Source organism: Micropterus dolomieu, linkage group LG07 (assembly GCF_021292245.1).
Source record: "Micropterus dolomieu isolate WLL.071019.BEF.003 ecotype Adirondacks linkage group LG07, ASM2129224v1, whole genome shotgun sequence".
Lineage (NCBI taxonomy): Eukaryota > Metazoa > Chordata > Actinopteri > Centrarchiformes > Centrarchidae > Micropterus > Micropterus dolomieu.
The window spans coordinates 26,819,985-26,839,950 of NC_060156.1; the positions used below are offsets into that span (position 1 = coordinate 26,819,985).

Genomic DNA, 19,966 nt, shown 5'->3' on the forward strand with positions numbered 1-19,966 from the left:
TTACTTTTAATGGACACATGTAATATATTTTATATTTTCTGTGAATATAATCCAATTAATCTCATTTCCATAATTTATTGACACCTTATTTTGAAAACCGGACATCGTCACATGTGTATCCTCACACTAAATTCATCAAGTCCGACCCAGTTTGATAAATCGTGTAACATGAAGACTTCACAGCCTCTCTTCTTCGGGTAGGACTCTCATACTGCAACACTTTTCTTTGTAAAGAGAGAAACTGACAGGATAAAATCTCTAACCTGCCTGTCAGCTCGCACTGGTCCGCTTCAGTGGATTTACCATAAAGGCTTGAATACATGTGCACTCCAAATTTAGGTGTGGTTAGCTTAATCGCCTTCTCAGAAACGAGTGAGAGAAACACTCAAAGCTGGTCAGACCGTTTCTCAGAAGTCAGCCACAGATGGAGTGGATGTGCAAGGAGACAGTTCAGCAGAACAGTGTCTACAAACGGCGAGTTTGGCGTCTTTCTCGGACACGTTAAAATGCTTCCACACTGCCAACATGTCAACATAATTGTTCGGTAAACTTTCCTCGATATTTTGACGTATTGGGTCGAACACCGAAAGTGCTTTTTTTTACTGTTTTCGGCCGATTCATTTCGGTAGCCGAACATTCGGTGCATCCCTATTCAATATGCATTCAGTACAGCGAGTGAATCAACTCCGACATAGGCCGTGACAGTAATCAAGTGAACCTTCTGTCTTGCTGTGAGTCCAAACAGCGACCAAGTGGTAACGAGTTTTGCAATTTAAACCGAAGCGCGACCTTGCTTGATTTTAGACTGTGCTGCACTTTATTGGAGTTAGTTTCGGTTTCCTCCTCCTTATCTCATCCTAACACGGAGTCCCATGCGGGTATCAGTGTCTGTCAGACGGTTTGAAGGGGATAACATTACTACCAGCGGAGTAATAATGTAATGCACAGCAGAGTACATGGGCAGGGAGACTTAAAAATGATTATGACTTCCCATTCTTCTCTGGTCTCGTTAGTCTTGTAATCTTTTTTCTGGACATGTCAGACAACACAGATATGTGGGAGTGATTCAGAATGTGCAGAAAGTTTTGAACATCAGCAGAAAACCTGCTGAAACACAGGAGCTATTAAAGTCCAAGAGTTTCTATCAGAATTAAAATAAATTAATCTATCATTGAGGTGAAAAGGAGCCACATGCATATTTAAAGAAAACCAAAAAAAGACACAAAAAGGAGTGAAGACTAAATCATGCCTGCATGTGTGCTGAGTCAGCAGGGATGATATTACATGAGAAACGCTGATCTACAGAAGAAACATATCTGACAGCACCCAATGCCTGAGAGCTGCACTTTTTGAATTGTCGCATGCCACCTGGATTTTGTGTTTCTCTTTACATAAAAACATTTCCACCAAAAATTGGTGCAGAAAAAATCACCAGAATGCAGGACATTAAGTGTTTAATGCTCAAAATCACCATCACATAATTCAGAATTGAAGATATCTTTAAAAAAGTGTTAAGACCTTGTCTCGTCTTGATCTTGTGAACCCAATGTTGTGTCTCTTCTCGTCTCATGAGCTAAGTGTCTTGTCACATCCCTAATTATAAGTGCTAATATCCTACGTTGATAGAATAAGGTGTCAGCACTTTGTACATGGATGCTCTTGGTATGTGTGTGTGTGTGTGTGTGTGTGTGTGTGTGTTGTGTTTGGTGGACGATGTGTGCAGCTATGTGTGTATTCATTTTGAATTATAGTCAAAGATGACAGAGATTCAGTTCAGGAGCAGTGGGGGGATTTTAGACACACACACAGTATACAAATACAGTTTGTTTCTGCCAAGTGACTCCATCTTAACAATTACTGTTGTCAGGGAAACAGTGTGAGGCACGATCTCTTTTTCCAACACACAGGGCAGAAGATGAAAAGGCTTTTACTGCACTGTGGATCTATACAAAAAGCTCCAGAAACCAACTCCTGACTGCTGAGTACCTTCAGGTCAAACAAAACAGTGTTTTTGAAACTTATTAAGACCATGGCCAATAAAAAAAAATACACGCAGTCAGTTTTTATTTTTTCCTTTCAAACATCTCCAGACAGACAATTAGGTCAACCAGAGCCCCAAGGTGCTGTGGTGGAGAGGAGAGGAGCAGTGGTGGGGAATCAGGAGACGGGGAGAAATAAAGAAAGAGATAGCTGAGAAGAAAAGAGACAAAATGGGAGCAGAGGGACAATCAGAGGAACACATAGACAGAGCACTTTAATGCATTCAATTTGTGCTCATTCTTTGTGTCCCTCGGATAATGTATATAATGCAGCAGCCTCATGTACTGTATCAGAAGCAGCCTTATGTTACACAATAAGCAACAGAGACTCCCTCAAGAACTTAAAAGGAAGGAGAATTACTAATTTCTCATTACTCATTAATGAAGTTACAACATGTACAAAGGCGGAAACTTAACACCATCTGAGAGGAACATTGTTATATCTGTTATTGGTTTAGTAATAAGTCTTTACTTGCAGAAAGGTTTGTAAAATGAATTTCAGTAAAACTTCATTAAACATTTCTAGAGAAATGAAAAAACATGGAAAGATATAGACACAAAAAAGGTGCATTATTAGAAGGTCAGTGAACTTCAAAATCTCTGTCTGCTTCCTACTTGGTGCCATTTTTCCTGTCTTTCTTTCTGCGCACATTTTTTGTTGGTCTGCTTTCATTGAGGTTTTCCTGCCAACACCAGTCAGATCAATTCCTCACAACCTCTTAATATTTAATACCTGCGCACATTTGCACCTGCTTTTTCCAGGCTGAGGATTGCCCATAGATGTACATGTACAATCAACCTCACCTATTCTATCCCCTCCCTTCTCTTGTCTGATCCCTCCTTAAATGCATATGCACAAAGGACGGAGATGCACTGCTGAATGCACACCAGCTGCGCCTCAGATGACAGGAAGACTGCGCTTCAAGGCAGTTGCATCTGTTTGATAAATATCAAGCGTGTCTTTAGGTGAAGAAAGCCTCTTAACAGCTCGTGAAATCTGGCTGAGTGAGGAGAGGCGGGGGAGAAATCTGTGTTCTCTCCCTTTCATTCTCCATGGTTTCCACCAAAGTCTGGCTGACCTTTTTCCTCCACTTGTTATCCGTTCAGGCCCATTTTTCATGGCTGGGGGTAGAATGGGAAAACGCGTCAACCTCGTACATTCTTCTTGAAGTTTTAGACATTGCAGATGCACCCACTTCATCTGGAAAATATTGTTGTGAATGTCTGTGAGTGTGTGGAATGCATGTTGTCTTTCAGCTGCTTTGGAGTCTTCCTCTCTGTGTATAGACCCCAGAAAAATTTAGATAAAGCATTTGTTTTGATTGTTTGATTCTTCTGCACACATTTTCCCATTTCCATAAAAAAATTCCTCAAGTCTGTAGATATAATCTCACATTATTCTCTCTGCCTCCCAGCTGCATGAGTTGAATTTCAATCCTCTCCCCTCTGTCTCTCCTCAAAGCTGAAGTTCAGTTCGGGAACAGTCTTAGCATGTTGATTTTTCCAGCAGTACAGCTCATTCCTCTTCTTCATTTCATGGTGGGGGGATGGAAATAAACCACAGAGGGAAGCTCAGTCTGAATCCTTTGAAGTGGTGATAGCTTTATATGGATCCATTAGTCATATTATACATGGATGTGTATATAAAAAATGATGTCTCAATTAAGACAAACACGCTTTCTGATCAAAGCAAAATCCTGACAGGAAGCTACTTTTTGCAGTGATTGCTGTAGGCGTAAACAAGAGATGCAGACAGATGCTCTTTGTTTTCAAAGACAGAGACTGACCTTTTGAGCTGAGCGCAGGTAATAGCATCAATTTAACGGAGGAAGATTTGTGAGCCTCTTCTGGTCAGAGCTAATGCTTTCTCCAAAGCCTGGCGGGGCGGGTGTGTTTGTACAGGGAGGGACGGCTGAAGTTGGGTAATACAGAACAAACTATGTTTAACTAATATAAACCATGCTAGCTTCAACGGGGCTTAGCAGGATTTGGAAGGGAGAGAGTAAGGGGGTGAAGATGGAAAGGTAAGAAGGGAATTTAGGGGTGAAGGCCACGAAAACATTTTCACAGATGTGGTTGCTTGCTGAGCTCTGAGCTGTTTCATCCTGTGCTATTACAACCTTGGTTTAATGCTACATCATAGAGTGATATTTTAGATAAGAGTGTGCCAAACTGACAAACCGTCCCATGGTCAGCAATCCCATACAGTTGAAACGTTTAGGTGTCCACGTACGTTTGGCCATCAATTTAGCTGTGAGTGGTCTCTTGTAAGTAACCACTCATCTCTAACTTATACGAATCAGTCCCTCTCTGTGGTTTCTGTGCTCTACAGCAGGCTATTAAACGTCCGCTTCACTGACATAGTCCAGTGCTGCTGAGCCATACGCCGTGCGCTAATCCTCTGCATGTGTGTGTGTGCATGCCTAAGTGCATTTATGTTATGTCTCATTGAATTAAAGTTATGATAAGGATTGCCGGAGGTCAGTGTGTGAAAAGATGTTTTTCTGCCATAGATTAGAGCAGCACATTCAGGGACTTTGCCCCTGTGTCATGCCCGTGCCCCTTTTTGGATGAAAGTAGCCCCTTTAATGTGACTGGCAGTAAATGCAATTTTTTTAGAGGTCTTTGCTAATTTAATAGCATAAAATAACAAAACTATATTGCTTTTTAGCTATTATGAGCACAAATCCTATGGCAGATCTGGCAAAAAAATTACTTTATGTCGTTATATAGAAGAAATGAAAGAAAGAAGGGTTGATACGTGTCCTTTCAGTCTGGCTCCAATAAAAGTGGACGACCCTGACATATACAACTGCCGTACTGAATCTTCAGGTAATGTATTTCTGACATTTATTAGGTTAAGCCACTTAATTTTTCTGTTTTTGTAGTCTGTCCAAACTGATGTTCCTGTAAACTACATTAGGCGAAGTGAAACCACAGTGTCTCTATTTTGCTAGCTGTTTGTGCTTATTAAGCAACTTTTTACTACAAGCCAAGAAGTGGAACACAGGTCTGTTTTAGTGCCATGTTACTTTATGCTGTTTATAAGGTTCATTATTACAAGGTCAGCTCAATTTATGTGAATTATCATCATTAAAACTATCATGTTTCTGACTGGGCAACAGGTTAGTTTTAAAGGATTTATTGAAATCACAAGCAAAGGAAATGAGAGGAAGGGAAAGGCTGGCAGGGGGGTGCAGCAGGACTAAGAGCTGAGTCCAGGCGGGCTTAACAGGCTGTGGCTAGCTGGTGGTTGTAGGTCCGAGAGTTCATTTCAACGTACAAAAACTGGTCGGCTGAATTGTTCTAACACTCTAAGACCTACTGAGTTGATTTAATGATCCTGCGGGATCTGGATGTTTGGTCTCTCCTTAAATATGGACAGTAGATTGCAGGTCAGGTGTGTGATCGCAGATGGGAATCAGTTGAGGGTTGGTGCCAAAATAAGAGAGGCAGCGGTAAAGGCCATAACTCCATTGCAGGGGGGGAAGAGGGAGAGCGAGAGGAAAACATACAGACCGACAAAACCAAAACACACTTTCTCTCCCATACCAGATGTCACATCAGTGTCACTGCAGGGCAGTTGTGACAAAAATACCATCTGCTCCCAGCGGCCTTTTGAGGGGCAGACTGGTAAACCAAACTCCATTCTAAAAGCAGGTGTTTTATGGTAGGGCAATATTTTAAGTTATACCATCACTAAGACTCTTTTCTGATTTGCTTTGTTCCATAGGAAAAATCAGCACACATTCATTCATTGAGTAACATCAATAAGTAAACTGTGATGAAGTGTTTGTCACAAGAGTACACCATTGACTGGACGGGTCCCATAGTTGACCATTTTTATCCTCTCTGGTGATATCCTGAAGACACAGATCTCTTCTTTTACTGTCCATCGCTCTTTGATGAAGGAAAAAAAATCATCATGGTCAAAATGCAACACAGCAGCTTTAAGGCATGGTGCCACTAGTTTTTTCAACTTGGCGCTCCCACTTTTATAGCGCTTGTTTTCACTCAAACGGGGGCGTGGTCATTCTGACAACAGGAAAGTTACGTATGCCTGCTCACATCCATAGATTATGTGGTTGGTCAGTCAGTCAGTATCTGTGAAAGTCTTGCTCGACTCTTTTCTCTGCCCTTTCTTTTTTGCTCACATGATCAGCATGTCATCTGGCGGGTGATTTGTTGTGGAAGTGTTTCTCTCGCCCTTGTGACTGCAAAGATTTCCCCCTCCCTCTGCTCTCCCATTTTTTCCCACAGCTCTCTCAGTATCCAGCCAAGTCAATCTAAAGGCAAATGTTAGGTAGTTCATGCTTAAGTTAATCATTTTTCAAGAGATATCCGGGTACAAGGAAATAAATATACTATATAAAAGCATATAGCAACACAACTCAAACAAGACTGAACTATAAATGGTACAGTGGTGTGCTGCTGACTAGCAGACGAGAAAAACGTGGTGTCACAACCTCACAAATGAACAGTGAAACGTTTCTTTCGAGAAAAGTGTGTCACTGAGACAAACATTCTCCACTTCTGTGTGGCTTTACTGTGAGGACACTACAAAGGAAATTAAGGCTAAAGAAATGAGTAGCACCTCACCTACAGTCACACATATTTCACATTTCAGACTTGACAACCATGCACAAGCAGCACTGCATACAAGTGTAATCTATGTGTAGTGCAGGGAGTGTATTGCGTCCTTACTCACCTCTCTCTATTTTTCTGTCCACCTGTAGGTTTGAGTGCAGCGAAGTTGTTGAAAGCCAACGGACTGAACCCCGTTGTCCTGGAGGCCAGGGATCGGGTCGGTGGTCGTACCTTCACTGTGCAGGTAAGATCAGGAGCCGTAACGCTATTGCAGATGCTGCTATTACAAGGGATTTTTTGTTATCTTTTTGTCATCATTATTATTATCATTGATAGATAATAATTTTAAGCATTATTTTCATACACAATATGCAGCTCAAATTGCTTTACAAATTAAAAAAAGAAAAGAGCAGATTATGACAAAAACAATAATCGGTTTAAAAAAGAAAAAGATAAAAATGTAAATATATGAGCTATAACTGATTTATAGACTTTTGGGGAGCCCTGTAAACAGTGCATTGCAGTAGTCGAGCACACTTAATAAAAGCATGCTCAAACCTCTGAAAGAAAGAAAAGGTCTGATGTTTGCAAAACTGAAATCACAATAAAATGACAGAAGGCTGTTCTAGTTATGTTTCTTAAGGTGGAATAAGCGATTCTGGATGAAATCCAACACCATGACAAATACTATAATATAGAGCGAACAGCAACACACAGCAAATAATATAACTAACATTAGCATACTGTGGCTACAGTTGCTGCTGGGAAGCTAACGTGATGCTAACATAAAGCTAACATGCAGAGAGGAAGAGACTGTCCCAGAGCCAGCACAGCAGCTCCAGACAGAGATACTCACAGCTCTCCTGCTGCTATAGCTAACATCACAATTGCAGCACGTCATGGTGAACTAGAAAGTAAGCTGAACGTCCATAGGCAAGTCATTTAACGTTACCTGACGCACACATAATGGCTGGAATAGCTGGAATAGTGTTGTGTGGTGAGGCGCAGGCCACTTTTTTTGTTTCTAATTGCAGAGCCAGGGCTGAGTACAAACACTGGCCCTGAGGAGATATTCGCTGAATTTCACAAAAAGACGTGTATTGGATTAGAATTATCACACAAACGTGGTGTAATGTGCTGGGATTGTGTTATAAACTGTTGGTACATTTTTTTTATCTGTGTACTTAAAATAGTACTCAAGTACTCAAATGAATAAAAAGGGGATCAGGTTATCAGGATCAACAGCTATGTAGAATGGGTTTCATCTGCACAACAGTGAAATCAATACTGTGTATATAGATGATTACCCCTAGTGTCAGTATTTAAAGCAGTGGACCCAGGACAGAGCCTTGTGGTACTCCATATGGATGCAATGTGAAACTCTTTCCAACCTATCAGCCGAGACTTTTGGCATCAACAGCATCAAAGGATGCACTGAGGTCCAGAAGCGCAAGAATAGATCATATTAATACATTTCAGCATTATCTGTAATGTGAATGTTTGTCACATTTATATTTCTATGTTTCAGTATGTTTTTTTTGTCTTTTTTAGAATAAGCAGACAAAATGGGTTGATCTGGGCGGGGCTTACATCGGACCAACTCAGAACCGCATCCTCCGATTGGCCAAAGAGTACGGTGTAAAGACCTACAAAGTCAACGAGCAGGAGAACCTGGTGCATTATGTCAACGTAAGTGTCCGGTCATCTGTGTGTGTTTTTTTAGGATGGCAGATAAGACGGTGTGTTCTTCCGTTTGAGTTCTGCAGGACGTGCTGACCATATCCAGAAGATAATACTAACATCCTTAGAGTCTGATCTTTTATCCAATAAGCAGGAAACTCTTGTCTGTGGTAATCTTCTGGCATCATTCAACAGGCCACTTAATCTGCTGTCAGCTAGTTCTGTGACTTATAACATCTTTACAACTCGTAGAGCGGGTTGCCTGTTAATCGGAAGGTCGGCAGTTCAATCCCTGGCTCCTCCAGGCTGTATGTCAAAGTATCCTTGGGCAAGATACTGAACCCCGAATTGTCTCTGGTGGCTGTTCAGCCAGTGTATGAAAGTGTGTGAATGTTAGTTTCTGTTTGAGAAATTAGGCTAAGTGTATGAATGTGTGTGAATGGTGAATGCAGATGTAGTGTAAAAGCGCTTTGAGTGGTCGCAAAGACTAGAAAGGCGCTATACAAATACGGAGCATTTACATTTACAGCATTTAACTCTTTCTGAGCGTGCGCAGAGAGGACCAAGGCAGAAGAAAACCAAACATTATGTCCTTCCTGTGACTTCCTACGTGTCTGCCGAAGCATCCAGCCTCCCCTTTCCTCTCCAACATTAGTGACTGGAGATGCTAATCTTTGCCTGAGGGGATTTCTGTAATGCAGTTTCTCTTTTCTCTGAGTGGTTGAAAGGATAGCAAAGGCCAACAAAGAAGGAAGGAAGAAAGAGACACTGAGGCCATCTTTGTTCTTGTTATTCTTTGCTCCATATCTCATTAGTGTGGGCGCACCACTGTCCTTAACACAGTTGTGTTTCTCTACCTGATTTGATTTGCTGTTGCTGCCATGTACCCTGGTCAAACTACCCCTACTGTAAATCACTGGACTATTTACTGTGTGTCTGTGTCTGAGTGTGTGTATGCTTATCACAACATAGGCTATGTTCTAGTAATTTAATCATTAATCAGAGAAGGACTTTGATTCTCACACACTCAAATGCACTTTCACTGCATTATGTAGAAACTTTTTTCTATTGTCTGCCACTATTTACCTGAATGAGGGGGCCTGAATATTACAAACATCTCTCAATATAATGAACTCCAATACATCTACACACAAGTCATAAGAGTTGAATCAAAGTCTCTCTGTCTCCAAAAACTGATTTATTGCAGCAACGCCAGAATTTAAACTTTAAATTACATTTTAATTACATTACAAATTTTATGGGCATTAGCAGCTTCTTTAGAAATGAGGCCAAAGTGATTTTGATGTGTGGACAGTAAATATTTACCACTGCTTCTCCCATAAAGGGGGTCTCCACTGTAGGAGCTGTAGAGTTATTGACTGTGTGCCCTGAACTGTACAATATTGCACTATTGCAGTCAAGTTGCAAAATCACCTGGTTAATGATAATCTACAAGGATGCTATCAAATGTAACTTATGCCAAAATGAGTTCGCTGAGTTCGCTCCGCTCTTGAGCTACAGATTGATGCATCTTACTTGTACAAAATCTTTGTTGGGAGTTGCACATGCGCAGTTCCCAGGTAAGGACTACTAGCCAATCAGAAGCAGAGAAGGGCGGGTCGTAAGAAACAAGGTAGTATGATCCAAATCAAAGCCGCTTCAGACTGTGACCGTAACCTAGCTGATGGTATAAGTTACTCTCAAGTCCACAACCACACAACATCATTGTTCCACAGCTTACCATCAGGACTAAACGTTGAACTGTTGCCGGTGTTCTGACAATCTATGCTGCCTTGCTGAAAAATGCTACCATAGCGCAAATCGATAGACTCGACTCTACTCGGCCCTGCTCCGTTTTCCATTGCAGATAGTACCCAGAGATAGTATGTAGCTTGTCGTCATAGCGACACCACACACAACTGCCGTGACGTAATGTTCAATGCGACACACACACACCAGCAATCCACACAGCTTTCTCTTTTTTAAGTTAAAATGTTTGAACATTCCTCAGAATGTAAAGACAGATAAGCGGTATGAAAACCTTCCAGCTGTGTTTCCTCTGTCGTTGTTGCAGCAGCGGTCTGTGTGACGGCGGGAGCAGAGGGCTCTGTGAGCGGACGGCTGGCCGGCCTCACACGCTCCTCCCGCGGGGGTCGGCACAGGCTTCCCCCACAGCCACTTGCGGAGCTCCTCAACTCCAAAAATATTCAAGCACATTTGTGTTCCGCCATCACTTCTTGTAAAACTGTCAATATTCAAAATCTACACAGCTGATTTCACCTCAAAACTTCTCAGAAGTGGATTTAGTGATGAAATTACATACGAAAACTGTAAAATCTAAAACTTTCTGTTGCTGGCCTCTGTCTGGCGCACGCAATGATGATGCAGTGAATAGTGACGATTCTCTCTGACCAATCAGCAGTCTGTCTGTTTTCACGTTACATTTTAGTATCCCTCAGCTCGCTTGGAACCTCGACGGAGGTGAGGTGATACGAAAAAAAGTATGTGGAAGCTACACTGGAAAACCAAACAAAGGCGAGTCGAGCCAAAGAGCCTCCGCTCAGACTAGCTTGGTTTGAGGGCGTGCCTGACCCCGCTAGCCGCTTGGCAAGCTTTACGACACATTTTCATTGTGATGTCACAAGTAAAGGAAGTGAAGGGCTGGACTACAAATGAGCTGTTTTCAAGCGGTTCAGAGCAGAGCTTTCTGTGGGAGATGGGAACTCCCTTTGGGCTGGACTTTGGGCTTTTTCTCTTTGCAAACCTGTTACATGCACAAAAAAGATATAACTCAATAAAGGAGAGGGGGAAAGCCTAAAAGCAGAATACCACCGCTTTAATACAGATATACTGCTGTAGGAGGGCTATTAGTGAACAGGGAGGCTTCTATCAATCAGGTAAAGTTATATACAGTATATCAAGGAAATATAAATACATTGAATGGCTAGTGCAAGTCATAAATGGTATGAAGAATAGATATGAAATAATGAAAATCGATTGCACTTTAACAAAAACTCTTTCATATATAAACATGCACTGTTATCTACATTAATTTGTCATATCAAACAGACTGCGATGTCCAACATATTTCATGAAAGGTATATTATTATATGAATGTCACACAGCCTTATCCAAATCACACAGGTGACACCTTTTGTCCTCCTCTGGGACTCAATGGAAAAGGTTCCACAGCCAAAGGCAGGATACCAGATCTTAACTGAGCACCAACAGACTTCTGTGCTCTAATCAGGTTAACAGAGACATATTGCTTAATAACAAAGTATGCTCTCAATTTAGGTTTGCTTAATATCTCTTCTGACCATACTGTATTTCCTTTATGGACTTATCCAGTTAAAGCATGGTTTCATAGTCTTCAGCGTGCTCGTCATCTCACCACATTGGCCTTAACACTGATGTACTATTGACATGACCTACTTCAGCAGTGCTGTGAAATGTCACCCGCATAACGTTTGGCACAGACAGCAGCTCGAAAATAAATCTTTGGGTTGAGTAAAGGACTTCACTGGACAGCCCTGGTGTGAAGCATTATGTGAGCCCTGAATCTATCCATACTTGTGTATGGGAGTTCCTATGCGAGCGTGTCTCCCTAGCTACTATCTTTGTAAGATCCACTCAAAGACCCAGACTCACCCGCCACTCGGAGCTTCCTGGCTGGTTTCCATGGCAGCATGCCTCATCTAAAGCTGCTCACTCCTATCAGTATCAGACAGCGTATTTGTGTGTGTGTGTGTGTGTGTGTGTGTGTGTGTGTGTGTGTTTGTGCATTTGTGCATGCATATGTGTGGAGGGGTGAGAGCTCTGTTTCTGGTGTCACTGATCCCACAGCTGACTCTGCAAAAGTATCAAAAATTGGAATCATGACCACTATACTCTGAGACAGACAGGCAGTTTCCAATAAAAGAATGAGACAAGTGATATTCTATATTTTGTCTGTGCAGCCAAAGCCTGATTTAGCTTAACGTTAGGCTAACTACCATACCTATTGGGACAAGAGACTCCAGTCAGGGATGTTGCTCCCTCTGTCATTGCATAGAGATGATAAAGTGACATGATCCTTATCAGCTAAAGGGGAACTGACAAAGGCCTTAACATTGCAGACAAAATGAACATGCAGTGCAGAGAGACAGATGGCACCTAACAAGAACACGACAAGGCAGTACCTTTCCTGGGTTGTCAGATATTTATTCAGCAAGTCACTGACTGAATAATCTGCTCGGAGCCTTTTTTTCAGTCCAGTAAAGTTTTCGGAGCTTTAAAACCAGTGTGTGGATACACACTTCACTGAATCCGTTATCCTGCACCTGTCCCGTCTGCAGTATTACTAATAGTGTCACCTCTTATTAGAACCTTTGATTCCTGCACCTTTCGCCTCATCAACGAGAATAAATCAAACCGTCACCTACACTTCACCACATGAAACACGAATGTTGCTGTTGTGAGTATCACTACACTTTGTTTTGATTGTAAGTTGCTAAACTTTGGATTAGCCAAGAAGCTATTCACACAAATAAGCTCTAAACAGACGGCGCATGTAAAGGTGTCCTGATCACGGCACAGGTCTGAACTCAAGTACAGTGGAAAGCACACAGGGAGAAATTAGCATTGATCTAACCTATATGACAGTGTCTGCATTACTTCACAGGGCAGCAGCTAGAGTAAAAGTAAACCAGCAGGTGTGCTGAGCAATTGTGTAATTAGGGCTAGCTTTCAAGCAAGCCGCGTAGCTAATCAGCTTTTCTATGGAAGATTGTAATCCAAAAGGCCAGTGCTGGTTTCCCTTATCAGCAAACTATTGCCTTACAGGCAGCTGCAGCTCTTAGCACTGGATTTATTAATGAGGTATCACTATCAGAGATGGGGAAACAGACTTTGATTAAACACTGTCCCTTGTTATCAGAGATTGGGAAAGAGCATGGGATTGTCCCAGCGCTCCTCCAGCAGTGTGGCTGTCGTGCACGTTCACTGGACCACTGAGAGAAATGGCTGGTGATTGTAAAATTATCTTAACTATGATAATTCTTAACATCCTGATAAAGAAAGAAGTGTGTAGTTGTGTTGTAGAACTTAAGTCTCTGATCTGTTTTCATATGGCCTTTCAAAAGATTATGTTTATCTGTATCCTCATTAGAGGCCGAATCATTTGAAGCAGATAAACTTCAGCATACTCATTGTTCTGTAGTTTATTTATTTATTTTCTGGCATAAAAGCAACATATAAAGATGTTGTGGTGGACAACTGCCCATCTGCACATCCAGCAGACACAGAGCAACAGTAGCATTCATTAGGAGTCGTGTTTCTTTCCACTCTCCTTTTAGATCTGTTTTGGACTCCACCAACTATTTAGCGCCTTAGCTGCTAGCTCCTAGACGCTAACTTTGTGTGTCTGCTGTTTGGAGATGTTCAGGTAGCGTAAAGGAAGTTTATCACAGCTTTTCTGCCTGCTGCAGCCGAAAAGTTGATTGATGAGAGTGCTTTTGCATGAAAATGCTGAAGGGGACTGCAGAGTGGGTAATAATTCTCTGTTGGTTTGTCACTATTAGCGACACTTTTTACATGACACAAAGTCGCCTTATCCATTGTTCATATAAAAAAGATTAACTAGTACAACTTTGAACTTCTTACCATTTGAAAGCATTCGACAGCAGAGGCAACATGAAATCTCAAACCTGTATTTTTTGCCACTTGACAGTGACATTTTATCTCCTTTTTAAAGTTTATATAGTGAATGTATAAGCAAAGTTTGCAAACAAAAGCAAAATCTGCGGTAAACCAAAAATACCGGATGTCGTACTGATTCAGAAAAAATTGGGCCAGTCTACTTTGCATACTGTGTCCCAAAATGCAGCACGCGTTATGGCTTTGTTATGGGTAGTAGGACAAATGCAGCAAATTTTCCTTACACAAAATTACATTATAAGAACTTTTTTTTTTTTTTTGGATTAGTGGGACTTACATTTATATTACTCCTATTGTTTACTATAACTTTCCAAAACCAGAAGCCTGGCCTAGCATACTGTATAATAAATCGATTTAACAATTTCATACTGCATACTAATATGAATCGCAGTATGCAGTACATACTGCAGTACATACTGCACTCTTTTTAAATAGTATTTAAATGTATTTTTATATCACCCCATATTGCTTTGATGTTTTGTGTAAAGGACTTTGAATTGACATGTTATACAAATGTGCTATATAAACTCGCCTTCTTTTCTGCAGTTCGGTCTCACCTGTGTCTCCATGTAGCGTTAGCTTTACACTGTCTCCTCCGTGGGAGGCTGACTCACTGCTCACTGATGTGGAAACAGATGCTTCCATGCATCCTCTCCTCGCCCTATCCCCTGCCCCTCCTCTGCACTCCTCCTTCTGTATTCACTTGACAAGCATCACCATGGTGACAGATCTGTTGTTCTAAGCACGGCAGCGATTCTGTACGTTGTGAGACACCTAATCTCTCTCTCTCTCTCTCTCTCTCTCACTGAGTTGAGTTTTGTGTTGATTATGCCTCATAAAAAAGTGTCTTACTATAACTAGAGTTGTGGTGTAGAACAGAAGGCATCTAACTTTATGAGGGTTGATGTTCACTGACTTGTCAGTCATTCATACCTGGGGGGTTACTGTACCTCTGCTTGTGTGTGAATTGATTTTTCCATTGTTGGCGGTGGATTGGCTTGGATTATATCATACTTTGTTTAAATGTAAGTGTTTTTAAAACTACTTACAAAGAGACATGTGAGCTTTAGGTGGTGAGTGTGATTAACCTGAGCTCTGACTTCACTGAAAGCTTTGCTGTACCCGGAACAATTCATTTGTAAAGGTTATTTATTAATACTTCATGATGGGATCCATTATTGATTGGTTGGTCTTGGTCAGATGAAACATTTCCTTATGTGGAAGCTCTTCTGAAAACAGGGTTGGTTTTAAACAGAAGCCTAACAAGCATCTCAACAAATGTAGCTTATCCAGTTAAAAACAAAGCTAATTATAGTATACCTTTTTCAACGATATTTAGTTAAAGTGATGGATTATTTGACGCAACCATTAACAATACCCTGATTAACATATCACAGGTGATTGCTGAACTACTTTTACGCTTAAAAGTGGCACAGTGCTGGCAGCAAATCTCTGCACCATGTTATTTTCTCTCTCTGGCCTTTTTTTAGTTTTGGCATAAGTTTGATATGTGCAATATGTTGGACTATTGAAGTCTGAGAATATATAATTGACATGCTTGGTTTTTATACTTTAACCATTACACAAGGCATGTATTTATGGCTTCTCCATGGCATCAAATGGAAATATTCTTCCCTAGATTTCAGCCCGACAGCTTTGCTACCTTTTGGAAATGACACATCGTAACTTGAGTTCATAGAGATGGACCCACTGTTGAGTGCCAGAGTTTAAGAAGTAAAGCTGTTTTATTGAGCCAAAAGCATGGTAAGCTACTAAATTTCACATTAGTTTGTTTTCAGTAGATGTATTTATTATATTTGACTTTAACCATGCAAAACAAGACACATTTCGGTATTAGAACCAGACATTTTATTGGCAAGTTACTGTGTTTGTAAGGCCAGATAACAGTTAGGGAAACTTTGTAGAAGTTGCCGTCATATCGTTAGATTATTAAAAGAACAAATAAAGTTTTCAGGGAAAATAAAATTGTATATTTCGTGGTTTTATGTGTGTGCGTGTGTATTTCTAGGTCACAGTGAGATAATGTGTGTAATAAGAGGCCCTTTTTAGGCTAACACAGTTCAACCAGAGCCAATACAACAGTATGAGATTGATCCCAGAAGGCCTGTGCTCTCAGCCTGCAGCTACAGCAGAATATTGATCCACTGTGCGGCCGAGAGCACTCGCTCAGAGGCATCACTACATGTAGCCGATTGTTTTTTTCCCATGGGAAGCTGGTGTTAAATGGGTTTGAAACAAATTTACTTGTCAAGCTTGTCAACCTCCCAGAGCTAAGAGGTTGAGAAAGCAACAAAAAGTGATCTTTAATTAGAGTTAGTTCTTGAAACACCAAACGCTCTTGTGACACAGAGCTTAACATGTAATCTACATGTCCATATCAGAGAGTTGGCATAAGTAACCTTGATCCCTTTGAAACCTTCCCCCCGCCTCTCTGTTGGCATATTCTGTCTGTGAATCAGTTGTGTGACTGTGAAATAGTCTTTCATTCAGTCGTAAAATGTTGCACAACTGCCAATATAGCAATCTGTTCTACCACTTTCTACACAACTCACTGAATACTGTTCACTGTCATTCTGACTAAGCATACTGGAGGTCAGCTAGAGGTCGACTAACCACCGTTTACTGTCTTTGAAGTTTATCTTGTAGAAGTTTGAGTTTTCCTGTCCTCAGCAGGCTGGGAAAAGCTGTAAACGACCACAACAGGACATGGAAACAGTTCTGATTCAGAGTCAGCAGCTCTGTGAGGCTGGTTAGCCATATATATTGTATATTTAGTGGTAAGGGACTCAGGGATACAATGCTGCCTTAAAACAAAGAACCATTTACAAACAAGTGTCCTCTGCCTTAGAAACTGCTTGAAATCTAGGAGAAATGTCATCCAATATCAGCAAAGTATATTGACAGTCCTCTATGACAGCCAAACTCTGATATCAACAGGCATCTAACTCCAACAGCTCGGTAGAGAACGATGAGTTTAGTGTTTTGTATGTAAAATGCAACACAACTGACCCACATGCATACAATATGAGAAAGTCAACTTTTAAGTTGCTTATACAATGTTTTCATATCTGAGCAACTGATAAGAAGATTTTTTTAATGATCATAATGATGATGACCTGTATCCAACAGGGAAAGTCTCACCCGTTCAAAGGCTCCTTCCCTCCCATGTGGAACCCCATCGTCTTGTTGGACTTCAACAACCTGTTTAGGACAATGGACCAGATGGGCAAGGAGGTAAAGCAAAAATCACCCTTGCTGTTTGCTTTTACATCCGCTCTTTGTGTTTCATCTTTGCTAAATGTTTGTTTCGTGGTCATCCGCCTCCTGTATTTCAGATTCCCAAAGAGGCTCCCTGGAGAGCTCCCCATGCTGAGGAGTGGGACAAGATGTCCATGCTGGAGCTCTTTGAAAAAATCTGCTGGACCAGGTAGCACAGAAATTGGAGAATAGCATTACTTTATAACCTACGAGGGATAACAAAGGTCCCAGGCCAGAACTGAACTGAGGATATTGAGCTTATATAGTATTCAATTTTACCATTACCAAGGGTGCCCTTTAGCCCAATCACTTGAAGTCCATGCAAGCAGTTGCAGCTCAAACATGGGAAAATACACTTTATCTAATGCTGGCAGTTTAATAATTTGTTACTGTATTGATGAAATGACTTTAATGTCTTTAATGTCACAAACAATTAATTATTAAGTTATTATTTGCATGATAAATGTTTCTGTCACCATGGCTCTGGGATCACAGGAACATAAAGGGGAACCGTGATATGTGCCACATTTCCAGTCAAATCAAGTCAATTTTATTCACATAGCCCAATGTCATGAATCACAATTTGCTTCAAGGGGATTTACTGTCTGTAAGCATACAGCACCTTCTATCCTTGGATAGACTTTCCTTAAATGGAAAAAATAAAAGAAACCTCAGAAAGCATTTACAGATGAGTAAATCATAGTGTGTAGCTCACTTGCCACCTTTCTCTGGAGAAAGGTATGTATTTTCCTGTGTGACACACAGTAATTGACCATAAATCATGAAAATCTTGTGTTTCACTTTCAAGCCTTTCTTAAAAAGTAGGAAAAGATCATGACATTCCTGAATTATCCCTTTAACAAAGTGGAATATTGTAAATAAAGAGTTGCTCCAACTTTTAAGTTTTATGAATCAAAAACATGTGTAGGGTTTCATAGATATATCAAGGACATTTGCGTATATCATGTTAACTATTTAGTTGTAACTAACTAATCCCTCACCTTTATTTAAAGCACTGTTCGTCGCTTCGCCACACTCTTTGTCAACGTGAACGTGACCTCTGAACCCCATGAGGTGTCGGCTTTGTGGTTCCTCTGGTATGTGAAACAGTGCGGAGGAACCATGAGGATCTTCTCCACCACAAACGGAGGACAGGTATGTCTACACGAATGTTTGTGTATGTACATGTCACAATTCACTTAAAGCTCAGGGACTGGAGTTTGCTGCAGCTCAGCAGGGACAGGAGGTTGCTGCAGCTCAGCAGGGACAGAAGGTTGCTGCAGCTCAGCAAGGACAGGAGGTTGCTGCAGCTCAGCAGGGACAGGAGGTTGCTGCAGCTCAGCAGGGACAGAAGGTTGCTGCAGCTCAGCAAGGACAGGAGGTTGCTGTAGCTCAGCAGCCAGGTAGTCAGCTAGAAAAATTACACAAGACACACAAGGAAGGAGCTTTCAATATAAAAGGAAATAACCATTACATGTGGGGGGTTTTGTGTATTTAGATGCTTTTGAAGATAAGATAAAGTAATCATTCTTAACTGATACCCACTAAGCTTGGAATACAAGAATACAGCTATCCAGAAAATCTCTCTGCAAAAAGCAACCTGAGGGACTGAGGCCAGTGCAGAAGACGCTTGCCAGGAGTTGGTGTAGGATCTACAGAAATGCATTCACTGGAGCATCAGTGAGGGATCCCGCAGCCTCCTAAATCAGCCTTTGTGCATTTAAACTTAGTTTGCTGCTGATCAGCCTGGCATAATTATGAGCCTGACAAAAGCTGTTTTCTGTGAGTGCTGGGGGAGAACAGAGGCTGCCGTACTTTCTAAAGCTAAGTGGCCCTCTTGCCATAGCCACTGAGGAAGGAGATTGTGTTTAGATACACAGGCAATGTTGTAACCAGCTCTGCTGTCATCTACATATACACACACACACACCATATACATATATATATATACACACACACACACCATATACATATATATATATATATATACACACACACACACACCATATACACACATATATATATATATATATATATATATATACACACACACACACACCATATACACACACATATATATATATATATATATATATATATATATATACAAACACATAAGTCCTTAAGTATTCCACACGGAGGCATAATTGGGATTGTTTGCTTTCACCTTTCTGTTAATCAAACAAGACACATGCAGACTCACTTTGCTTCACTGCCAAGACCAACGCAGGTTTAGCTCATAATTTTCCGGCGACTGACAGACAAATTCACCCAAATGCCACAGTGGAGTATACACAGTGTGTTTCTGATCAGGGAGAACAGAGAGACGTTGACACTAGCCATATGGAAAAGGTCACTGTCTATTTTGTGTATCAGAGCTTTGGCAGCACTTAATCTCTCTCCACCCCCTCAGTCCTTCTACATCATTCAGCAGCTTTGCAAACATATTTTCCCTTTGGTATCAACATTTTGAAATTTGAAGTGAAGGAAAGAGGGTGGATTGAGGATGACCAGTATATAACACCAAGATAAATCAACAGATTTTCTCAGCTTGTCCCCTAAATTTAGGTTTTATTAGCGTGGCGGAGTCATACTGTGCAGGATCAGGTTGGATAGAAGCAATTTCGCCCAATATAAACTGTCTTGCAAGTAGAGCATAAAAAGGCTAGACTAGACACCTTCAG

At 41.0% G+C, this 19,966-nt stretch overlaps 1 protein-coding gene and 1 long non-coding RNA gene across 4 annotated transcripts in view; one reads left to right on the forward strand and one right to left on the reverse strand.

The window, feature by feature from the left end:
• LOC123973651 overlaps window positions 1-14,655 on the reverse strand; it is a 56,485-nt gene extending 41,830 nt beyond the window's left edge. The window contains exons 1-2 of one of the 3 annotated variants that reach the window (XR_006825659.1): window positions 14,561-14,655; window positions 6,748-6,903 (exon numbers count right to left, since the gene is read on the reverse strand). This is a non-coding gene — a long non-coding RNA (uncharacterized LOC123973651). Of the gene's footprint in view, window positions 1-6,747; window positions 6,907-14,560 lie in introns of all 3 variants that reach the window. The other 2 variants (XR_006825661.1, XR_006825660.1) reach the window with 2 other exon arrangements.
• The window catches only part of mao (monoamine oxidase), a 39,965-nt gene that overhangs the window by 10,648 nt on the left and 9,351 nt on the right, over window positions 1-19,966 (forward strand). Inside the window, exons 2-6 of the mRNA XM_046053835.1 lie at window positions 6,776-6,870; window positions 8,178-8,315; window positions 17,154-17,258; window positions 17,360-17,451; window positions 18,296-18,437. Coding sequence (XP_045909791.1) covers window positions 6,776-6,870; window positions 8,178-8,315; window positions 17,154-17,258; window positions 17,360-17,451; window positions 18,296-18,437 — 572 coding nt within the window. The remainder of the gene's footprint in view (window positions 1-6,775; window positions 6,871-8,177; window positions 8,316-17,153; window positions 17,259-17,359; window positions 17,452-18,295; window positions 18,438-19,966) is intronic.